The 21,052-nt window shown below is 51.2% G+C and overlaps 1 protein-coding gene and 1 pseudogene across 1 annotated transcript; one reads left to right on the top strand and one right to left on the bottom strand.

Moving 5' to 3' along the window:
- Window positions 1-4,051: 4,051 nt before the first annotated feature.
- LOC134757798 (uncharacterized) lies at window positions 4,052-16,002 on the bottom strand. Its single transcript, XM_063702244.1, has 3 exons — window positions 15,970-16,002; window positions 6,324-6,803; window positions 4,052-6,225 (listed from the first exon to the last, which is right to left on the bottom strand). The coding sequence occupies exons 1-3, from the start codon at window positions 16,000-16,002 to the stop codon at window positions 5,689-5,691; spliced, it is 1,050 nt and encodes a 349-aa protein (XP_063558314.1). The 3' UTR covers window positions 4,052-5,688.
- Window positions 16,003-19,935: 3,933 nt separating this feature from the next.
- On the top strand, window positions 19,936-20,001 carry LOC115931769 (uncharacterized; annotated as a pseudogene).
- The last annotated feature ends 1,051 nt before the right edge of the window (window positions 20,002-21,052 follow it).

Below are 21,052 nucleotides of genomic sequence, written 5' to 3'. Positions count from 1 at the left end.
CCCACACGGAGCTGCGTTTTAAATAACTAAGCTCCTTGATTGTGTCTGTGTGGAGGACTGAGTTCCTATAACCGAGGCTGTTTTCTCTTTTTTTTGAGACAGAGTCTCACTTTCTCACCCAGGCTGGAGTGCAGCTGCGCGATATTGCGACCTCTAACTCCTGGGTTCAAGTGATTCTTGTGCCTCAGCTGGGCACCGCCATGCCTGCTCATTTTTGTATTTTTAGTAGAGACGGGGGTTTCACCATGTTGGCCAGGCTGGTCTAGAACTCCTGACCTCAGGTCATCTGCCCACCTCAGCCTCCCAAAGTGCTGGGATTACAGGCGTGAGCCACCGTGCCCGGCCTTGTCTGTTTTCTCTTCATGAGTGCCCGGTGTCAACGGGAGAAGCAGCACTGGCCTGAGCCTCTAAGCCAAAGCATCTGGGCACAGCTGGGGACAGGCAACATGGACCCGGTCATGGTGGTCCTAATGGTAGATTGTGGTCCTGGTTGGCATAGGTGGCTCATCACGGTCTCACCTGTAGCTGGTTTATGGAAGGTCTGAATTGGATAGGAGCAGAAAACAGCTTCATTGTTCTCTAGCCGCTGCATTCCAGCAGCTTCTGTGAGGCAGGAGCCAGATTAGAGTGAGTGAGTGAGGCCAAGTCATGCAAATACAGGGTCAAATTGTGTCTTAGTTGAAATGTTGATAACTTTCCCATTAGGGTTTTTTTTTGCATTGAATTTAACTTTTGAAAAAAATTCTGCACTGAAATATTATTTATTTTGATCCATGATTTTTTTGGTGCCCCCTTAAATTTTATGACTCACTTGCTGCACCCTGATAATCCAGAGATGAGCGCCTCCCTCCCCTGCCTCGCTCTAGTCCCCATCCTGCTGATAGGTCTCTGGTCTCTGCTCCTTGATGACATCTGGGGAAGTTTTCCTAGGATTTTGGTCACCTTGATTTATAATAGCAGACTTGCTAATAATGAGTGGAATATGGCCAGGCGCCGGCTCATGTCTGTAATCCCAGCACTTTGGGAGGCCAAGGTGGGCAGATCCCTTGAGGTCAGGAGTTCGAGACCAGCATGGTCAACATGGTGAAACCCTGTCTCTACTGAAAATACAAAGATTAGCTGGGCCTAGGGATGGGCGCCCGTAATCCCGCTACTCAGGAGGCTGAGGCAGGAGAATCGCTTGAACCTGGGAGGCGGAGGCTGCAGTGAGCTGAGATCATGCCACTGCACTCCAGCCTGGGAGACAGAGCAAGACTCTGTCTCAAACAAAAACAAAAACAAAAATGAATCGAATAGCTCATGTTTCAGTGTTACAAAATCCAGACCAGACAAGTCTAAACTTTAATCTCACACCCAGTGCCTAGATTAGTCCCTTCTCCAGCTCAAGTTCAGCCTAAGCCTCAGGGGTCCTTGGTCGGGGGTGGCACCACCTGCTCCCTTCCCCAACTTTTTTCCTGTTTTTAATCTGCTGGGGCTGGGTGCATTCAGAGGTAGGGACAGGCTAAAGGTCTTCGGCCTTTTGGTTCTGTTGATGGGTGAGTTCCAAATACTAGCTTTCTCTTGTAGGATATTTCATTTATTTGTTAAAAATATTTATTTAGAACACACCATTCATGTGCCAGATGCTATTCCAGCCACTGGGGATAGGGTGATAAATGAGATAAACAAAAATACTCGCCCACGTTAAGCTCCTATTCTAGGGAAGAGAGGAAAAAAAGGAAAATACATGTGTACTTAGTACATTTGAAGGTTCCAAGTACTGTAAAAAAAATAAAGCAGGCTGGACTCAGTGCCTCATGTCTGCAATCCCAGAATTTTGGGAGGCGGAGGTGGGCAGATTGCTTGAGCTCAGGAGCTCGAGACCAGCCTGGGCAACACAAAAAAACCCTGTCTCTACAAAACAAAAACAAAACGTTTAGCTGGGTAGGCAGATTGCTTGAGCTCAGGAGTTCGAGACCAGCCTGGGCAACACAACAAAACCCTGTCTCTACAAAACAAAAACAAAACATTTAGCTGGGTGTGGTGGCATGTGCCTGTGGTCCCAGCCACTGGGGAGGCTGAAGTGGGAGGACTGCTTGAGCCTGGGATGCAGAGGTTGGAGTAAGCCAACATCACAACATTGCACTCCAGCCTGGGTGACAGAGTCAGATCCTGTCTCAAAAAAAAAAAAGAAAAAAAAAAAAAACAGGAAAAAGAAAGCAGAGATGGGGACAAGTGGGGAGGGGCCTGGGGATGAGAGCCTCCCTGAGCTTCCACAGTTCTTCCTGCCCCTCTCCTATCTCACTGGGCACGGGCCACCTGGGGCTTCTGGTTGTTTTGTGCCAACTTAATATGTTGTTCTTGCCAACAGTCGGAGGCCAGCTGAGGCTTCTCTGTCTTCCACAAGGAACAGCATTGGCCTAAACCTGCAGGCACCATTGCAAAGGGGAGTCAGCTCAGGTAAACCCGCTGGTGAAGCATGATTCCAGCGTGGGGACACAGAGGCTGACGTATCTTGCTGTAGGTGATTTAATGTTGGGCCTCACTATTTCACTACCCCTGTAAGAGTATGACACATCCACGTCCTTACCAGGGCCCGAGGGAGGGTGGATAGACTTATCCATCCCATAGGCATTGCTCGTGGCTGGGTAACTTGCTTATGCCAACAAGATTTTCATAGACACGGCACAGGAAGAAGCCTGGAATGTGTCGGCACTGCCAGGCCTGCCCTCTAATGCTCTTGATTTTTCCCACGAGACGAGCGTGCCCCAGGGAACTTCGGCTCCAGCTGCAGGATGAGAGGCGTGTGGAGCACGCAGGGTTCCAACCCTCAGCCTGGAGTCAAGCCCAGACTAGATCAGCCTAAGCCCAGCCAAGCCACGGATGCAGGAGTGAAAAGCAAATGCTAACTGTCCATGCCATTGACTTTCAAAGGGGCGTGTCGTGTTATGTGGCTCATCCCAGCAACAATGAAGATATTTCTCTATCAGTCAGTCGGTAAATAATTATTGACAATGTGCAAGGAAGCTGGAGTGGTTAGAGTAGATTTGGTCCCTATTCTCATGGAGCTTACTTTCTAGAGGGGAAGACAGATGATAGGTGAAGAAATATAAATTATTCTATTAGGTTGATGCAGCAGTAATTCCGGCTTTTGCCAGTAAAGGTAATGGCAATCAAAAGCGGGGAGGAGCCGGCGCTGCTGTTCATTGAAAGTAATGGCAAAACTGTGATGACTTCTGCACCAACCTAATAGAATAAATTATGAGTGTGCAAAACGCTGTGATGGGAAAGTTCCGCGTGCCAGGATAGCATCGAGCTTCCTGGAGTCAGGAGATGGGGGTTTTCAACCTAAGCAAGGTTAAGTCCAAGTGGTGGGGGCAGGTGGGGGGCGATATTTCAGGGGAGACTCCAAGGATGAACGGAAATTAGAAAAGTGAACGCAGATGGTGAGGGGGGAAGGGTTTCAGGCACAGAGAACAGCATGTGCAAAGGCCTGGGGGGAGGACATTGTGTGTTCATGGACTGAGGGGCGGCCAGCAGGCTGGAGCTGAGCCAGTGGAGAGGAGGATGGGGAGCCGGGGAAAGGCGCTCCACGCAGGGGGCACAGCAGGGGCAAAGGCCCGGAGTCAGGCCTGAGCCTGTGTGGTTTGAGGAAGTGGCAGAGGCCTGTCTGGGAGGAAAGTAACAGCAGAGGGGAGACCATAAGGTCAGGGCAGAGGGCAGGGCCGTGCTGGGCACTGTGGGCTGTGGATAGGAAACTGGCATTTATGCTCGGGTGAGGGGAACGTGTTAGAAGATTTTAAGGAGGGCAGGAACATCTGGGGATAATGTGTATTCTAGAATCTCAACCAAGGAAATTCATAGTTTGAATGTTCACAAGACCTCTGCACAGGCAAAGTGAAAGATCGTTTCTAGAGCTGTGAGATAAGATCATAGTAAAAAAGAACTACTAAGTTTTTAAAGGTTATTTCAAATGATGGATTTCCATCTTACAAATGAATGCAAGTAGGTTGCAAGGTTGATGGAAAGTAGAAAAGTTTTCTGACTTGCGTGAACAGAAAACAAACATCAATTTGAAAGGAAACCATTTATTTATTTACTTCCTCTACAGTTTTCCTGACTGCTACATTTCATAAGAAGGGATTGTTTATGAGGGTCAAGGAGCTGGAGGCCTGGGGAGGAGCTGGTGATTCTGTTCAAGTTTGAGGGTCCTGGAGCTGGAGCCCAGGGGAGGAGCCGGTGCTGCCACTGATGTCTTAGGGTCGTGGAGCTGAAGATCCCAGAGGAGCCGGTGCTGCTATTCTAGCTTGAGTTTCGTGGAGCTGGAGACCCAGGGAGAAGATGGTGCTGCTGTTCTAATTTAAGGATCGTGAAAAAGAAGACCCAGAAAGGAGCTGGTGCTGCCGCTGCTCAGATCTGAGGGTGTTGGAGCTGGAGCCTGGGGGTGGAGCCATTGCTGCCTTTGAAGTCTGAGAGTCATTGAGCTGGAAGTCCAGGAAGCAGCTGGTGCTGCTGTTCTAGTTTGAGGGTCGTGGAGCACAGACCCAGGCAGGAGCAACATTGCTGTAGTTCGAGGGTCAGAAAGCTGGCGACCCAGGGAGGAGAGGTCTTGTTCGAGTTTGAGGGTCGTGGAGCTGCAGACCCAGGCAGGAGCAATGTTGTTGTAATTCGAGGTTCCAGTAGCTGGCAACATGGGGAGAAGAAGTCTTGTTCTAGTTTCAGGGTCGTGGAGCTGCTGACCCAGCGAGGAGCAATTTTGTTGTAGTTCAAGGGTCAGGAAGCTGGCGACCCAGGGAGGAGAAGTCTTGTTCTAGTTTCAGGGTCGTGGAGCTGCTGACCCAGCAAGGAGCAATTTTGTTGTAGTTCGATCGAGGGTCTGGAAGCTGGTGACCCAGGGAGAGGTCTTGTACTAGTCTGAGGGTCGTGGAGCTGCAGACCCAGGGAGGAGCAATATTGTTGTAATTTGAGGGTCTGGAAGCTGGCAACCCGAGGAGGAGACGTCTTGTTCAAGTTTGAGGGTTGTGGAGAAGCCGACCCAGGGAGGAGCAATTTTGTTGTAGTTTGAGGGTCCAGAAGCTGGCGACCCAGGGAGGAGAGGTCTTGTTGTAGTTTGAGGGTCGTGGAGTTGCTGACCCAGGGAGGAGCAATTTTGTTGTAGTTTGAGGGTCAGGAAGCTGGCGACCCAGGGAGGAGAGGTCTTGTTCTAGCTTGATTTTTGTGGAGCTGAAGACCCAGGCAGGAGCAACGTTGTTGCAATTCGAGGATCCGGAAGCTGGAGACTTAGGGAGGAGACGTCTTGTTCTAGTTTGAGGGTCGTGGAGCTGCAGACTCAGGCAGCAGCATTGTTGTTATAGTTCGAGGGTCAGAAAGCTGGTGACCCAGGGAGGAGCAATTTTGTTGTAGTTCGATCGAGGGTCTGGAAGCCGGCGACCCAGGGAGGAGAGGTCTTGTTCTAATTTGAGGGTCGTGGAGCTGCCGACCCAGGTAGGAACAATTTTGTGGTAATTCATGGGTCAGGAAGCTGGCGACCCAGGGAGGAGAGGTCTTGTTCTAGCTTGGTTTTTGTGGAGCTGAAGACGCAGGCAGGAGCAACGTTGTTGCAATTCGAGGATCCGGAAGCTGGAGACTTAGGGAGGAGACGTCTTGTTCTAGTTTGAGGGTCGTGGAGCTGCAGACTCAGGCAGCAGCATTGTTGTTATAGTTCGAGGGTCAGAAAGCTGGTGACCCAGGGAGGAGAGGTCTTGTTCTAGTTTCAGGGTCGTGGAGCTGCTGACCCAGGGAGGAGCAATGTTGTTGTAATTTGAGGGTCCGGCAGCTGGCAACCCGGGGAGGAGAAGTCTTGTTGGAGTTTGAGGGTCGTGGAGCTGCCAACCCAGGGAGGAGCAATTTTGTTGTAGTTCGAGGGTCTGGAAGCTGGTGACCCAGGGAGGAGAGGTCTTGATCTGGTCTGAGGGTCGTGGAGCTGCTGACCCAGGGAGGAGCAATGTTGTTGTAATTCGAGAGTCCGGTAGCTGACAACCCGCGGAAGAGAAGTCTTGTTTGAGTCTGAGGGTCGTGGAGCTGCTGACCCAGGGAGGAGCAACATTGCTGTAGTTCGAGGGTCAGAAAGCTGGCGACCCAGGGAGGAGAGGTCTTGTTCGAGTTTGAGGGTAATGGAGCTGCAGACCCAGGCAGGAGCAATGTTGTTTTAGTTCGAGGGTCAGAAAGCTGGCAACCCAGCGGGGAGAGGTCTTGTTCTAGTTTGACGTTCGTGGAGCTGCAGACTCACGAAGGAGCAACATTGCTGTAGTTCGAGGGTCAGAAAGCTGGCGACCCGGGGAGGAGAGGTCTTATTCTAGTTTGAGGGTCGTGGAGCTGCCGAACCAGGGAGGAGCAATTTTGTTGTAATTCGAGAGTCCGGAAGCTGGCGACCCAGGGAGGAGAAGTCTTATTGGAGTTTGAGGGTCATGGAGCTGCCAACCCAGGGAGGAGCAATTTTCTTGTAGTTCGAGGGTCTGGAAACTGGTGACCCAGGGAGGAGAGGTCTTGTTCTGGTCTGAGGGTCGTGGAGCTGCAGACCCAGGGAGGAGCAATTTTGTTGTAATTTGAGGGTCTGGAAGCTGGCAACCCGAGGAGGAGAAGTCTTGTTCAAGTTTGAGGGTTGTGGAGCAGCCGACCCAGGGAGGAGCAATTTTGTTGTAGTTTGAGGGTCCAGAAGCTGGCGACCCGGGGAGGAGAGGTCTTGTTGTAGTTTGAGGGTTGTGGAGCTGCTGACCCAGGGAGGAGCAATTTTGTTGTAGTTCGAGGGTCAGGAAGCTGGCGACCCAGGGAGGAGAGGTCTTGTTCTAGCTTGATTTTTGTGGAGCTGAAGACCCAGACAGGAGCAACATTGTTGCAATTCGAGGATCCGGAAGCTGGAGACTTAGGGAGGAGACGTCTTGTTCTAGTTTGAGGGTCGTGGAGCTGCAGACTCAGGCAGCAGCATTGTTGTTATAGTTTGAGGGTCAGAAAGCTGGTGACCCAGGGAGGAGCAATTTTGTTGTAATTCAAGGGTCAGAAAGCTGGAGACCCAGGGAGGAGAGGTCTTGTTCTGGTCTGAGGGTCGTGGAGCTGCAGACCCAGGGAGGAGCAATGTTGTTGTAATTCGAGGTTCCAGTAGCTGGCAACATGGGGAGAAGAAGTCTTGTTCTAGTTTCAGGGTTGTGGAGCAGCCGACCCAGCGAGGAGCAATTTTGTTGTAGTTCAAGGGTCTGGAATTTGGTGACCCAGGGAGGAGAGGTCTTGATCTGGTCTGAGGGTCGTGGAGCTACAGACCCAGGGAGGAGCAATGTTGTAATTTGAGAGTCCGGTAGCTGACAACCCGCGGAAGAGAAGTCTGCTTCGAGTTTGAGGGTTGTGGAGCTGCAGACCCAGGGAGGAGCAATTTTGTTGTAGTTCCAGGGTCTGGAAGCTGGTGACCCAGGGAGGAGAGGTCTTGATCTGGTCTGAGGGTCATGGAGCTGCTGACCCAGGGAGGAGCAATGTTGTTGTAGTTCGAGGGTCTGGAAGCTGGCGACCCAGGGAGGAGAGGTCTTGTTGTAGTTTGAGGGTCGTGGAGCTGCAGACCCAGGGAGGAGCAATGTTGTTGTAATTCGAGGTTCCAGTAGCTGGCAACATGGGGAGAAGAAGTCTTGTTCTAGTTTCAGGGTCGTGGAGCTGCTGACCCAGCGAGGAGCAATTTTGTTGTAGTTCAAGGGTCTGGAATTTGGTGACCCAGGGAGGAGAGGTCTTGATCTGGTCTGAGGGTCGTGGAGCTACAGACCCAGGGAGGAGCAATGTTGTAATTTGAGAGTCCGGTAGCTGACAACCCGCGGAAGAGAAGTCCGCTTCGAGTTTGAGGGTCATGGAGCTGCAGACCCAGGGAGGAGCAATTTTGTTGTAATTCGAGAGTCCGGTAGCTGACAACCCGCGGAAGAGAAGTCTTGTTTGAGTCTGAGGGTCGTGGAGCTGCTGACCCAGGGAGGAGCAATATTGTTGTAGTTCGAGGGTCAGGAAGCTGGCGAGCCAGGGAGGAGAGGTCTTGTTTTAGTTCGAGGGTTGTGGAGCTGCAGACCCAGGCAGAAGCAACGTTGTTGCAATTTGAGAGTCCGGAAGCTGGAGACTTAGGGAGGAGAGGTCTTGTTCTAGTTTGACGTTCGTGGAGCTGCAGACACAGGCAGGAGCAACGTTGCTGTAGTTCGAGGGTCAGAAAGCTGGCGACCCAGGGAGAGGTCTTGTTCTAATTTGAGGGTCGTGGAGCTGCCGACCCAGGTAGGAACAATTTTGTTGTAATTCGTGGGTCAGGAAGCTGGCGACCCAGGGAGGAGAGGTCTTGTTCTGGTCTGAGGGTCGTGGAGCTGCAGACCCAGGGAGGAGCAATGTTGTTGTAATTCGAGGTTCCAGTAGCTGGCAACATGGGGAGAAGTCTTGTTCTAGTTTCAGGGTCATGTAGCTGCTGACCCAGCGAGGAGCAATTTTGTTGTAGTTCAAGGGTCTGGAATTTGGTGACCCAGGGAGGAGAGGTCTTGTTCGAGTTTGAGGGTTGTGGAGCAGCCGACCCAGGGAGGAGCAAGGTTGTTGTAATTCGAGAGTCCGGTAGCTGGCAACCCAGGGAGGAGAAGTCTTGTTGGAGTTTGAGGGTCGTGGAGCTGCCGACCCAGGGAGGAGGAATTTTGTTGTAGTTCGAGGGTCAGGAAGCTGGCGACCCAGGGAGGAGAGGTCTTGTTCTGGTCTGAGGGTCGTGGAGCTGCAGACCCAGGGAGGAGCAATTTTGTTGTAATTTGAGGGTCCGGAAGCTGGCAACCCGAGGAGGAGACGTCTTGTTCAAGTTTGAGGGTTGTGGAGCAGCCGACCCAGGGAGGAGCAATTTTGTTGTAGTTTGAGGGTCCAGAAGCTGGCGACCCAGGGAGGAGAGGTCTTGTTGTAGTTTGAGGGTTGTGGAGCTGCTGACCCAGGGAGGAGCAATTTTGTTGTAGTTCGAGGGTCAGGAAGCTGGTGACCCAGGGAGGAGAGGTCTTGTTCTAGCTTGATTTTTGTGGAGCTGAAGACTCAGGCAGGAGCAATATTGTTGCAATTCGAGGATCCGGAAGCTGGAGACTTAAGGAGGAGATGTCTTGTTCTAGTTTGAGGGTCGTGGAGCTGCAGACTCAGGCAGCAGCATTGTTGTTATAGTTCGAGGGTCAGAAAGCTGGTGACCCAGGGAGGAGAGGTCTTGTTCTAGTTTGAGGGTCGTGGAGCTGCAGACCCAAGGAGGAGCAATGTTGTTGTAATTCGAGGTTCCGGCAGCTGGCAACCTGGGGACGAGAAGTCTTGTTCTGGTCTGAGGGTCGTGGAGCTGCCGACCCAGGGAGGAGCAATTTTGTTGTTATTCGAGGGTCAGGAAGCCGGCGACCCAGGGAGGAGAGGTCTTGTTCTAGTTTGACGTTCGTGGAGCTGCAGACACAGGCAGGAGCAACGTTGCTGTAGTTCGAGGGTCAGAAAGCTGGCGACCCAGGCAGAGGTCTTGTTCTAATTTGAGGGTCGTGGAGCTGCCGACCCAGGTAGGAGCAATTTTGTTGTAATTCGTGGGTGTGAAAGCTGGCGACCCAGGGAGGAGAGGTCTTGTTCTGTTCTGAGGGTCGTGGAGCTGCAGACCCAGGGAGGAGCAATGTTGTTGTAATTCGAGGTTCCAGTAGCTGGCAACATGGGGTGAAGTAGTCTTGTTCAAGTTTGAGGGTCGTGGAGCTGCCGACCCAGGGAGGAGCAAGGTTGTTATAGTTCGAGGGTCAGGAAGCTGGCGACCCAGGGAGGAGAAGTCTTGTTCTAGTTTCAGGGTCATGGAGCTGCTGACCCAGCAAGGAGCAATTTTGTTATAGTTCGAGGGTCTGGAAGCTGGTGACCCAGGGAGAGGTCTTGTACTAGTCTGAGGGTCGTGGAGCTGCAGACCCAGGGAGGAGAAATGTTGTTGTAATTCGAGGGTCCGGTAGCTGACAACCCGCGGAAGAGAAGTCTTGTTTGAGTTTGAGGGTCCTGGAGCTGCTGACACAGGGAGGAGCAATTTTGTTGTAATTCAAGGGTCAGGAAGCTGGCGACCCAGGGAGGAGAGGTCTTGTTCTAGTTGGAGGGTTGTGGAGCTGCGGACCCAGGGAGGAGCAATTTTGTTGTAGTTCAAGGGTCAGAAAGCTGGCGACCCAGGGAGGAGAGGTCTTGTTCTAGTTTGAGGGTTGTGGAGCTGCAGACCCAGGGAGGAGCAATTTTGTTGTAATTTGAGGGTCCGGAAGCTGGCAACCCGAGGAGGAGAAGTCTTGTTCAAGTTTGAGGGTTGTGGAGCAGCCGACCCAGGGAGGAGCAATTTTGTTGTAGTTTGAGGGTCCAGAAGCTGGCGACCCAGGGAGGAGAGGTCTTGTTGTAGTTTGAGGGTCGTGGAGCTGCCGACCCAGGGAGGAGCAATTTTGTTGTAGTTCGAGGGTCAGGAAGCTGGCGACCCAGGGAGGAGAGGTCTTGTTCTAGCTTGATTTTTGTGGAGCTGAAGACCCAGGCAGGAGCAACGTTGTTGCAATTCGAGGATCCGGAAGCTGGAGACTTAGGGAGCAGACGTCTTGTTCTAGTTTGAGGGTCGTGGAGCTGCAGACTCAGGCAGCAGCATTGTTGTTACAGTTCGAGGGTCAGAAAGCTGGTAACCCAGGGAGGAGAGGTCTTGTTGTAGTTCCAGGGTCTGGAAGCTGGTGACCCAGGGAGGAGAGGTCTTGTTCTGGTCTGAGGGTCGTGGAGCTGCAGACCCAGGGAGGAGCAATTTTGTTGTAGTTCGAGGGTCAGGAAGCTGGCGAGCCAGGGAGGAGAGGTCTTGTTTTAGTTCGAGGGTTGTGGAGCTGCAGACCCAGGCAGAAGCATCATTGTTGCAATTCGAGGGTCCGGAAGCTGGAGACTTAGGGAGGAGAGGTCTTGTTCTAGTTTGACGTTCGTGGAGCTGCAGACACAGGCAGGAGCAACGTTGCTGTAGTTCGAGGGTCAGAAAGCTGGCGACCCAGGCAGAGGTCTTGTTCTAATTTGAGGGTCGTGGAGCTGCCGACCCAGGTAGGAGCAATTTTGTTGTAATTCGTGGGTGTGAAAGCTGGCGACCCAGGGAGGAGAGGTCTTGTTCTGGTCTGAGGGTCGTGGAGCTGCAGACCAAGGGAGGAGCAATGTTGTTGTAGTTTGAGGGTCCAGAAGCTGGCGACCCAGGGAGGAGAGGTCTTGTTGTAGTTTGAGGGTCGTGGAGCTGCTGACCCAGGGAGGAGCAAAGTTGTTATAGTTCGAGGGTCAGGAAGCTGGCGACTCAGGGAGGAGAGGTCTTGTTGTAGTTTGAGGGTCGTGGAGCTGCAGACCCAGGGAGGAGCAATGTTGTTGTAATTCGAGGTTCCAGTAGCTGGCAACATGGGGAGAAGAAGTCTTGTTCAAGTTTGAGGGTCGTGGAGCTGCCGACCCAGGGAGGAGCAATTTTGTTGTAGTTTGAGGGTCTGGAAGCTGGCGACCCAGGGAGGAGAGGTCTTGTTGTAGTTTGAGGGTCGTGGAGCTGCCGACCCAGGGAGGAGCAAAGTTGTTATAGTTCGAGGGTCAGGAAGCTGGCGACTCAGGGAGGAGAGGTCTTGTTGTACTTTGAGGGTCGTGGAGCTGCAGACCCAGGGAGGAGCAATTTTGTTGTAGTTTGAGGGTCCAGAAGCTGGCGACCCAGGGAGGAGAAGTCTTGTTCAAGTTTGAGGGTCGTGGAGCTGCCGACCCAGGGAGGAGCAAGGTTGTTATAGTTCGAGGGTCAGGAAGCTGGCGACTCAGGGAGGAGAAGTCTTGTTCTAGTTTCAGGGTCGTGGAGCTGCTGACCCAGGGAGGAGCAATTTTGTTGTAGTTCGAGGGTCAGGAAGCTGGCGACCCAGGGAGGAGAGGTCTTGTTCTGGTCTGAGGGTTGTGGAGCTGCAGACCCAGGGAGGAGCAATTTTGTTGTAATTTGAGGGTCCGGAAGCTGGCAACCCGAGGAGGAGAAGTCTTGTTCAAGTTTGAGGGTCGTGGAGCTGCCGACCCAGGGAGGAGCAATTTTGTTGTAGTTCGAGGGTCAGGAAGCTGGCGACCCAGGGAGGAGAGGTCTTGTTCTAGCTTGATTTTTGTGGAGCTGAAGACCCAGGCAGGAGCAACATTGTTGCAATTCGAGGATCCGGAAGCTGGAGACTTAGGGAGGAGACGTCTTGTTCTAGTTTGAGGGTCGTGGAGCTGCAGACTCAGGCAGCAGCATTGTTGTTATAGTTTGAGGGTCAGAAAGCTGGTGACCCAGGGAGGAGCAATTTTGTTGTAATTCAAGGGTCAGGAAGCTGGCGACCCAGGGAGGAGAGGTCTTGTTCTGGTCTGAGGGTCGTGGAGCTGCAGACCCAGGGAGGAGCAATGTTGTTGTAATTCGAGGTTCCAGTAGCTGGCAACATGGGGAGAAGAAGTCTTGTTCTAGTTTCAGGGTCGTGGAGCTGCTGACCCAGCGAGGAGCAATTTTGTTGTAGTTCAAGGGTCTGGAATTTGGTGACCCAGGGAGGAGAGGTCTTGATCTGGTCTGAGGGTCGTGGAGCTACAGACCCAGGGAGGAGCAATGTTGTAATTTGAGAGTCCGGTAGCTGACAACCCGCGGAAGAGAAGTCTGCTTCGAGTTTGAGGGTCATGGAGCTGCAGACCCAGGGAGGAGCAATTTTGTTGTAGTTCCAGGGTCAGGAAGCTGGCGAGCCAGGGAGGAGAGGTCTTGTTTTAGTTCGAGGGTCGTGGAGCTGCTGACCCAGGGAGGAGCAATGTTGTTGTAGTTCGAGGGTCAGGAAGCTGGCGAGCCAGGGAGGAGAGGTCTTGTTTTAGTTCGAGGGTTGTGGAGCTGCAGACCCAGGCAGAAGCAACGTTGTTGCAATTTGAGAGTCCGGAAGCTGGAGACTTAGGGAGGAGAGGTCTTGTTCTAGTTTGACGTTCGTGGAGCTGCAGACACAGGCAGGAGCAACGTTGCTGTAGTTCGTGGGTCAGAAAGCTGGTGACCCAGGGAGAGGTCTTGTTCTAATTTGAGGGTCGTGGAGCTGCCGACCCAGGTAGGAGCAATTTTGTTGTAATTCGTGGGTGTGAAAGCTGGCGACCCAGGGAGGAGAGGTCTTGTTCTGTTCTGAGGGTCGTGGAGCTGCAGACCCAGGGAGGAGCAAGGTTGTTATAGTTCGAGGGTCAGGAAGCTGGCGACCCAGGGAGGAGAAGTCTTGTTCTAGTTTCAGGGTCGTGGAGCTGCTGACCCAGCGAGGAGCAATTTTGTTATAGTTCGAGGGTCTGGAAGCTGGTGACCCAGGGAGAGGTCTTGTACTAGTCTGAGGGTCGTGGAGCTGCAGACCCAGGGAGGAGCAATGTTGTTGTAATTCGAGGGTCCGGTAGCTGACAACCCGCGGAAGAGAATTCTTGTTTGAGTTTGAGGGTCCTGGAGCTGCTGACCCAGGGAGGAGCAATTTTGTTGTAATTCAAGGGTCAGGAAGCTGGCGACCCAGGGAGGAGAGGTCTTGTTCTAGTTGGAGGGTTGTGGAGCTGCGGACCCAGGGAGGAGCAATTTTGTTGTAGTTCAAGGGTCAGAAAGCTGGCGACCCAGGGAGGAGAGGTCTTGTTCTAGTTGGAGGGTTGTGGAGCTGCGGACCAGGGAGGAGCAATTTTGTTGTAGTTCAAGGGTCAGAAAGCTGGCGACCCGGGGAGGAGAGGTCTTGTTCTAGTTTGAGGGTTATGGAGCTGCAGACCCAGGGAGGAGCAAGGTTGTTTTAGTTCGACGGTCAGGAACCTGGTGACCCAGGGAGGAGAGGTCTTGTTTTAGTTTGAGGGTCGTGGAGCTGCAGACCGAGGTAGGAACAATGTTATTGTAGTTTGAGGGTCGTGGAGCTACAGACCCAGGGAGGAGCCATGTTGTTTTGAGTGTCATGGATGCGGTGATGAACGGAGATGCTGGTGCTGCCTTTGAAGTTTGAGAGTCACTGAGCTGGAGATCCAGAGAGGAACTGGTGTTGCTGTTCTAGTCTGAACAGATCTAGATTTCTGGGGAGTTGCCGGTTCTGCCTCTCAAGTCTGAGGGTTGTTGAGCTGGAGATTCAGGGAGGAGCCGGTGTTGCTGTTGTTGTTGGAGGATTGTGGAGCTGGAGGCCAAAGAGGAGCTGGTGTTGCAGTTCAAGTTTGACGGTCGTGTAGCTGGAGACCTAGGGAGGAGCTGGTGCTACCACCGTGTAAGTTGAGGGTTGTGGAGCTGGTGGCTCGGGGAAGAGCCAGTGCTATAGTTGAAGTTTGAGGGAACTGGAGACCCAGGGGGTAGCCGGTGCTGCTTTCTAGTTTGAAGGTTGTGGAGCTGGAGGCTTGGTGGGGAGCCGGTGCCGCCTCCCAAGTCTGAGAGTCATTGAGCTGGAGATCCCCAGGGGAGCTGGTGCTGCTGTTGTAGTTTGAGGATTGTGGAGCTGGAGACCCGGGGCGGAGCTGGTGCTGCAGTTGGAGTTTGAGGATCAGGGAGCTGGAGATCTGGGGAGGGGCCAGTACTGCTGTTTAAGCCTGAGGGTCGTGGAGCTAAACATGGAGCCAAAGCTGGGGAAGTAGAGAGAGAGAGTTACAGGATGACCCTGGAAATGGTACATGTAGCTGTACCCCAAGCAAGCTAAGCTTGGGAACTTCTCAGTGCTAGTGATGAGTGCATTCTTTTTCCTCTTACACAGTTTGGATTTGTTTTCTGTGTCTCATGAGACAGAAAGATCTTCATTAATACACTTAGGAATTGAAAAGCTTAAAAAAACTAAAGGATGTTGGTAATAAAAATAATAAGAATTAAACCATGATTATCCTGGCTGACAGAGACAAAATCACACACACACAATATATATCTTTCAATGAGTTAGCAAAATTTAAAAAAAATGGAAAAATAGACGCAAGCAAAGCTATAAAAAGTTGTTTCATGGAGAAGCGATGGAGGACAGAGATTAATCTGAGAGTTGCTATTAATGGAGAAACTGAGAACTTACCATTTTTCCCGTGAGGTTTTGGTGTAGAATGATATTGTGTGAGTTCTGGCAGCTGAGTCACTTCACACAGCCCGGTGATGCAGTAGATGTCACAGAAGGACCCTCTCCCAGTTGGTCCTGCCTCTCTGCTACGATGAGTGTGGCCTCTGATCCCCAACAGCTGACTGTGTCTTGAGACCACGCCCATGAGCACAAGGGTTTCCACGGTGAAGGTTCCTGGATGGAACACTGTGGATGTCCCTAATGTTCCTTCCTGATGTTCATCTGCCATCTTGCTATTTAATGCAATGTCTTCTAAATATTGAATAGAAAAAAGTATTTGTACAATATGGGCAAGGTATAAAGAATATCCACACACTGGACACACAGACAGAGAGGGGCACCCACAGCAAACTCCCTTTGCCTGGGAGCAGGTGTGGTCCTTGAGTCCTATGTTGCCTGTTTCTTCCTCCGCCCTGGCCTACAGGCCCAATGTGATCTGACCTCTGCCTGCCTCTCCGACTCCATCTCCCCTCCCACTCCTGTTCTTTCAACAATTATGTTACAGCCTCAGTGAATGTGACAAGGACCCTGAATCACAGTGGCTTTACTAAGACAGAGGTTCATTCCTTTCACATGAAAGTTCAAGCCAGTCAGGTGATTCTTCTCTGTGCATTTTTCAGGGTCTTAGGCTACTTCCATCTTGCTGCTCTGACTTCCTTAAGGTGTAGCTTCCCCCACAGTGTCCATCCTATCTACTGCCAGCCAGCAGGGAGGGGAGAAGAGAACAAGAGGACACAAATCTTCCGTCCTCTAATGGCAGTTGCTGTGCACTGGCCTCATGTGCATTGGTCACTGCCTGGTCACGTGGCCACTGCTTGCTGCAAGGGATGCTGGGAAGTTTTCATCCTGGATGTCAGTGCCCACCTGGGTGACTCCTGAGGTTGAGGGGAGAGAGGACATGAAAGAGAATCACTGGCTCTTCCCACCATCATGCATGTTGTTCCAGTCTAGGGCGACCCACTGCCTCAGCTTGCTCAGGACTGAGGGGGGTCATGGGGCACCAACCTCTCAGTTTTATAACAGGGGCAGTTCCAGGCAAATCATCCCAGCTTGGCTGAGACTCAGAAGTTTCCTGGGACATGGGATTTCTAGTGTTAAAACTGGGAAAGTTCTGGGCAAACCGGGACAAGTTGGTGCCTGCCATGGGGCCTTTGCATCTACTGTTACCCCTGTCTGGGATTCCCTTTCTGCAGCTCTGTGTGGTGCTCACTCCTCTTCTGTTGAGGAAAGGCTGCTCTCTGGGTGTCCCCGGGTGCCTGGTCCGCTCTACTCAGCACTACACGCTCTGTGAATATCCCTCCATGCTCTTCATAGAATGAGATCTGTTCTTTCCACCCTTCCCTGCCCACTTCAGTTTCAAAGTCTCTGAGGATTATTCATTTTTATTCTCTTCAGCGCTGAAAGATACATCTCTTTCCCTAAGGCTGTGGCTGGGTTCACGCATAGTTAGATAAATCTGATATTAATAATAACCAGAATGAAAAACATGTATTAAATCCCAAGATTATGATGTAGGAAGCACGGATTCTGAAGAGATGTGTAAGCCTAATAAAGGCCAAAGGGTGTGGATTAAAAGGAAATGTGGGGTGGAGAAACATTTCATGAAATAGAACCCCATCTCTTGGGTGAGTTCGTTGGTACAACCTTTCTAGAGGGCAATTTTGCAACTGGCCAATGAAAGTGCGTAACTTTTGGTCCCAAATTTCATTTATAGGCATTGATCCCTAGGAAATAGTCAGAAAAATATGCAAAGATTAGTCTCAAGGATTTTTATAAGAAGAAAGATGTAGGAGGCATAAATGCCCGCTGGTGGTCCCACACCCTGGCACCAGTACTCCCCTCTCCTAGTGGGTGGGTACAGGCTACATTTTCCCAGGCTTCCTTGCAGTGACTTGTCTCCATGTGACCAGGTTCTGGCCAATGGGAGGCGATAAAAGTGTTGGGTGGTATTTTTGGAGACCCCCTTCTGTAACTTCTGTCTTGATATGGTTTGGATGTTGGTCCCCTCCAAATCTCATGTTGAAATGTGATCCCTGATGTTGGAGGCGGGGCCTGGTGGGAGGTGTTTTGGTGATGTGGGCAGATCCCTCTCACAATGGCTTGGTGCCGTCCCTATGGCAATGACTGAATTCTTGCTCTGAGTTTATGGGAGATCTGGTTGTTTAAAGGGGTTGGCACATCCTCCTCCCTCTCTTGCTCTTTGTCTCGCCATGTGATGTACCTGCTTCCTTTTCACCTTCTGCCATGATTGGAAGCTTCCTGAGGCCTCCCCAGGAGCAGATGCTGGTGCCATGCTTGTACAGCCTGCAGAACTGTGAGCCAACTAAACCTCTCTTCTATAAATAACCAGCCTCAGGTATTCCTTTATAGCAACGCAGATGGACTGACACATATCTTTAATGTCATTTCTTAGTTGTTCCATCCTTTGACCTGCTTCCTGGAATAAGTGTGTGATGGTTGGAGCTATTCTTGTCACCTTGAACCTTGAGGATTAGGCTTCTACCCTGTGGATAGCAGAATGTCCTCTGGAAGGAAATGAAAGTCCCTAATGCCACCCTAGACTGACAACCCCCAGTTTTGTTTTTACTTTTTTATTTTTTGAGACAGACTCTTGCTCTGTTGCCCAGGCTGGAATGCAATGGCGTGATCTCAGCTCACTGCAACTTCCACTTCCTGGGTTCAAGTGATTCTCATGCTTCAGCCTCCCGAATAGCTGGGATTACAGGTGCGTGCCACCAGATTCAGCTAATTTTTTTTTATTTTTAGTAGAGACAGGGTTTCACCACATTGAGCAGGCTAGTCTCGAACTCATGACCTCAAGTGAAACACTCACCTCAGCCTCCCAAAGTGCTGGGATTACAGGTGTGAGCCTCTGTGCCCAGCCCAGTCTTGGTTTTTATGAGATAAACTTCTGTCTTGGCTGAAGTTAATTCACTGATAGGTGATATAACCATAACTGGAGAAAAAGTAGGAAATTCATGTAACACTTATATCTATATATGCCCATACCAAAAATGATAGTGATCTGTTGGTTATCTATGTGTAAATATGGACACAAAATATTGTTTAGTGTAAACAAAGCTCTTCTTTTTTTTTTTTTTTTTTTTTTGAGACAGAGTCTCACTCTGTTGTGCAGGCTGGAGTGCAATGGTGAGATCTCGGCTCACTGCACCCTCCGCCTCCTGGGTTCAAACAATTCTCCTGCCTCAGCCTTCCGAGTAGCTGAGATTACAGGCACATGCACCACATCCAGCTATTTTTTGTATTTTTAGTAGAGCTGGGGTTTCACCATGTTGTCCAAGCTAGTCTCAAACTCCTGACCTTCAGTGATCCGCCTGTGATTACAGGCATGAGCCACTGCACCTGGCCCATAAAGCTTTATTCTATTTTAATGAAGCAAAAATGCATAAGTGTGTAAGTGTGATCATATGTGTGTGTATGTCTAACAGGAGCACTACATAGCAAAATGCGAATGCTGCTTATCTTTGGTGTTGGAATCACGCGTGATTTAAAATCTTGTTTTCTTCTATTTCTAAAAACTTTCAAAATGAGTCATGACTTTGATTATTAGAAAAGAAATCTATAACAATTTGAGAGGAAAGAAAACCCCACCTGTTGTTGAAACTGGCTGGAGCTGGGAGAAAGGAGAGATTCCTTTGAAGGTGTCACCTCCCTACCAGAAAAGTGGCCTTGCAGGACTGTCCCACAAGCTAGACATGCCTCTTTCCCCCGGTCCCTGTACCTGGTGTGAGGTCACACAGACAGTGAGTGTCCTTCACAGAGTCTGGCCTGCCAAGGTGGGGGGGGAAGTGGGGGTCTAGTGACATTCAGAACCTGGGGGAGCCGAACAGGTGTGACTGTATGTTTGCAGGGTGACCTCTCCCCTCAAAGAGCAAGAAATAACTCTAGTGCAATTTCCAAACATTTACAAGAGAGGATTTTTAAACTTTTCACTTCTTTATTCCAAGTAGCACATTTGGAAGCACAAAATGCACAAAGAAGACCTGCTATTTACCATCACTTTCACTAAGCCAGCATTATATTCAAAAACAGCAGATAAAGCTCATGGCTTTGATGAAAGGGGCAGTCTTTTCATTGGAAACAATTAATACTGCTCCCCGTTCTGGGGAGAATTTAAAGAAAATAATTTGGAAGGGGATATGGCTTGACACAATCAAATGATTTCAGATCACAAATGTAATCATTTGATCTTGCTTTAAAACCAAACATTTCGGAACAATCTGGCATCACATTCTCTTCTGAGTCTGTGAAACTCTGAATTCTGGGTGAGTCTGAATTCCCAAGGCAGGACTGAGGATAGAAAAGATTTGATGGCAGAAACCTGGTACTGTGGTTATCACGTGGGTTAAAGATGTAGGCTTGGTTAACCCACTGAACCTGCTTATGTATGAGGCTCACCTGAGAAGGTGATATGGACAAGCCCATCTTATGGGTCTGAGGGCTCTTCACCAGGAGTGGAGCAAGGAGGATGGCCCCAGCGTCCCCATCTCTGAACACGTTTAGCGGGAGGGCTGTAGAGCCTGGCACTGGCTCCATGGGGAACTTTCAGCAGCACTCATTGCCTGTGTCTGTTCTGTGCCAGGCACTGCGCTCAGGGCGGGGATTTGGGATTCACCAGGGCACGAGGCAACGTACGTCTGTCCTCACGGAGCCTAAGTGCTGGTGGAGACGGACAATGCAGATGCCAACCGCAAATGACGAGGCACTTGCAGGTAGGGGTCAGCGCCAAGAAGGAAATGAAGGGTGCGTGTCGCTGACTGAGACTCTGGTAGGGGCTACTTAAATAGGGCCATGGGGGAGGGCCTCTCTGAGGAGGTGACATTTGAGCTGAGGCCTCACCAATCAGAAGGAAAAAGCTGTAAAGGGCCTGGGATTAACTTAACCTGGGGACTTTTAAAATAATGTAAGGTGTTACAGCTCTTTCAGAATTTGTCTAGCACGTTTTCCGGTTGTCACTCCCAGGTGGGCTCGGGAAGAGGCATCTGTGCCAGCTCGTGGCCTGTTCTTTGCACTTGCGGGGAAGGGGTCCCCTTTTCCCACAGCCGCCCCCCCGGGGCCTGCTCCCAGGTGGGGTCTGGTTTTCACCAGAAAGCCTCCAGGCAAAAACAAACAACAAAAAAAAACCACCACACAATTGAATTTGAATTAGTTGCCAGCATTTACATTTTAATTCTAAAAATCTGTATTTTCGACTTCGTTGGAAAGTCAGACTATCTGGCCAGGCTGGGCTGGGATCTGCTGGATTCTGGTATTTTGGTTTCTGGTTAGGGAGGGTATTTGGGGTTTGCCCCTCCAGCATCTGTTCCAGTGTGGAGTGGGGATGGGGGCAGGCTCAGTGGGGGGAACTGCAGTGGCCAAGGGTCTCGGCTGTCTCCAGATGGCCGGATGGACCCTGCCACCTCCTGCATGGGGTGGGCTGGGATTCTTTGCTGCCCCTCCTCCCAGCCCACAGCCTCTGGAACTCCACTGAGACCACCCCCATGTGAGGCTGGGAAGGGAAACCTGCCTTTGTAAGTGAAATCAGGTGAAATCGGGCTGTGACTGTGTCAGTCAGAAACTAAAAGGCCCTGTCACACCCGTGGCCAGGAAGACTGTCACCACGGTGGCATGCAAATGACAGAGATGCGTGGGACAGCGTCTACCAAGAGATGAGCCAGGTGAGGGCAGGTCGTCGTGAAGGAGGGAGGTGGGGTCCTCCCAATAGCAGCAGCGCCATCCTGCAGAGAAACAGCCTCTGGGGAGGGACGCGTTCCAAGGAAGCCCCGTGCAGTGCAGAGTGGGTGGCTTGAGGCCTGAATGCCGGGCACTCGGAGCAGTCAGTGTCCCCATGGGAGCAGGGCTGCTCTCAGCCAGGTGATTGGGGTCCTTGGATGGTCAGCCCCTGTGTGCGTGTGAAGGGGTGGCCGTCTGCTCTGTCCCTTCTGAAGGCAGCTGTAAGGGCTGGGATCTGGTGGATTTTGGTATTTCGGTTTCTGGTTAGGGAGGATATTTGGGGTTTGCCTCTCCAGGATCTGTCCCAGTGT

The sequence above is a fragment of the Gorilla gorilla genome, chromosome 21, assembly GCF_029281585.2.
Source record: "Gorilla gorilla gorilla isolate KB3781 chromosome 21, NHGRI_mGorGor1-v2.1_pri, whole genome shotgun sequence".
Taxonomy (NCBI): Eukaryota; Metazoa; Chordata; class Mammalia; order Primates; family Hominidae; genus Gorilla; species Gorilla gorilla.
Note: the sequence above shows the minus strand (reverse complement) of the source record. Positions and strands in the feature narration are given on the sequence as shown.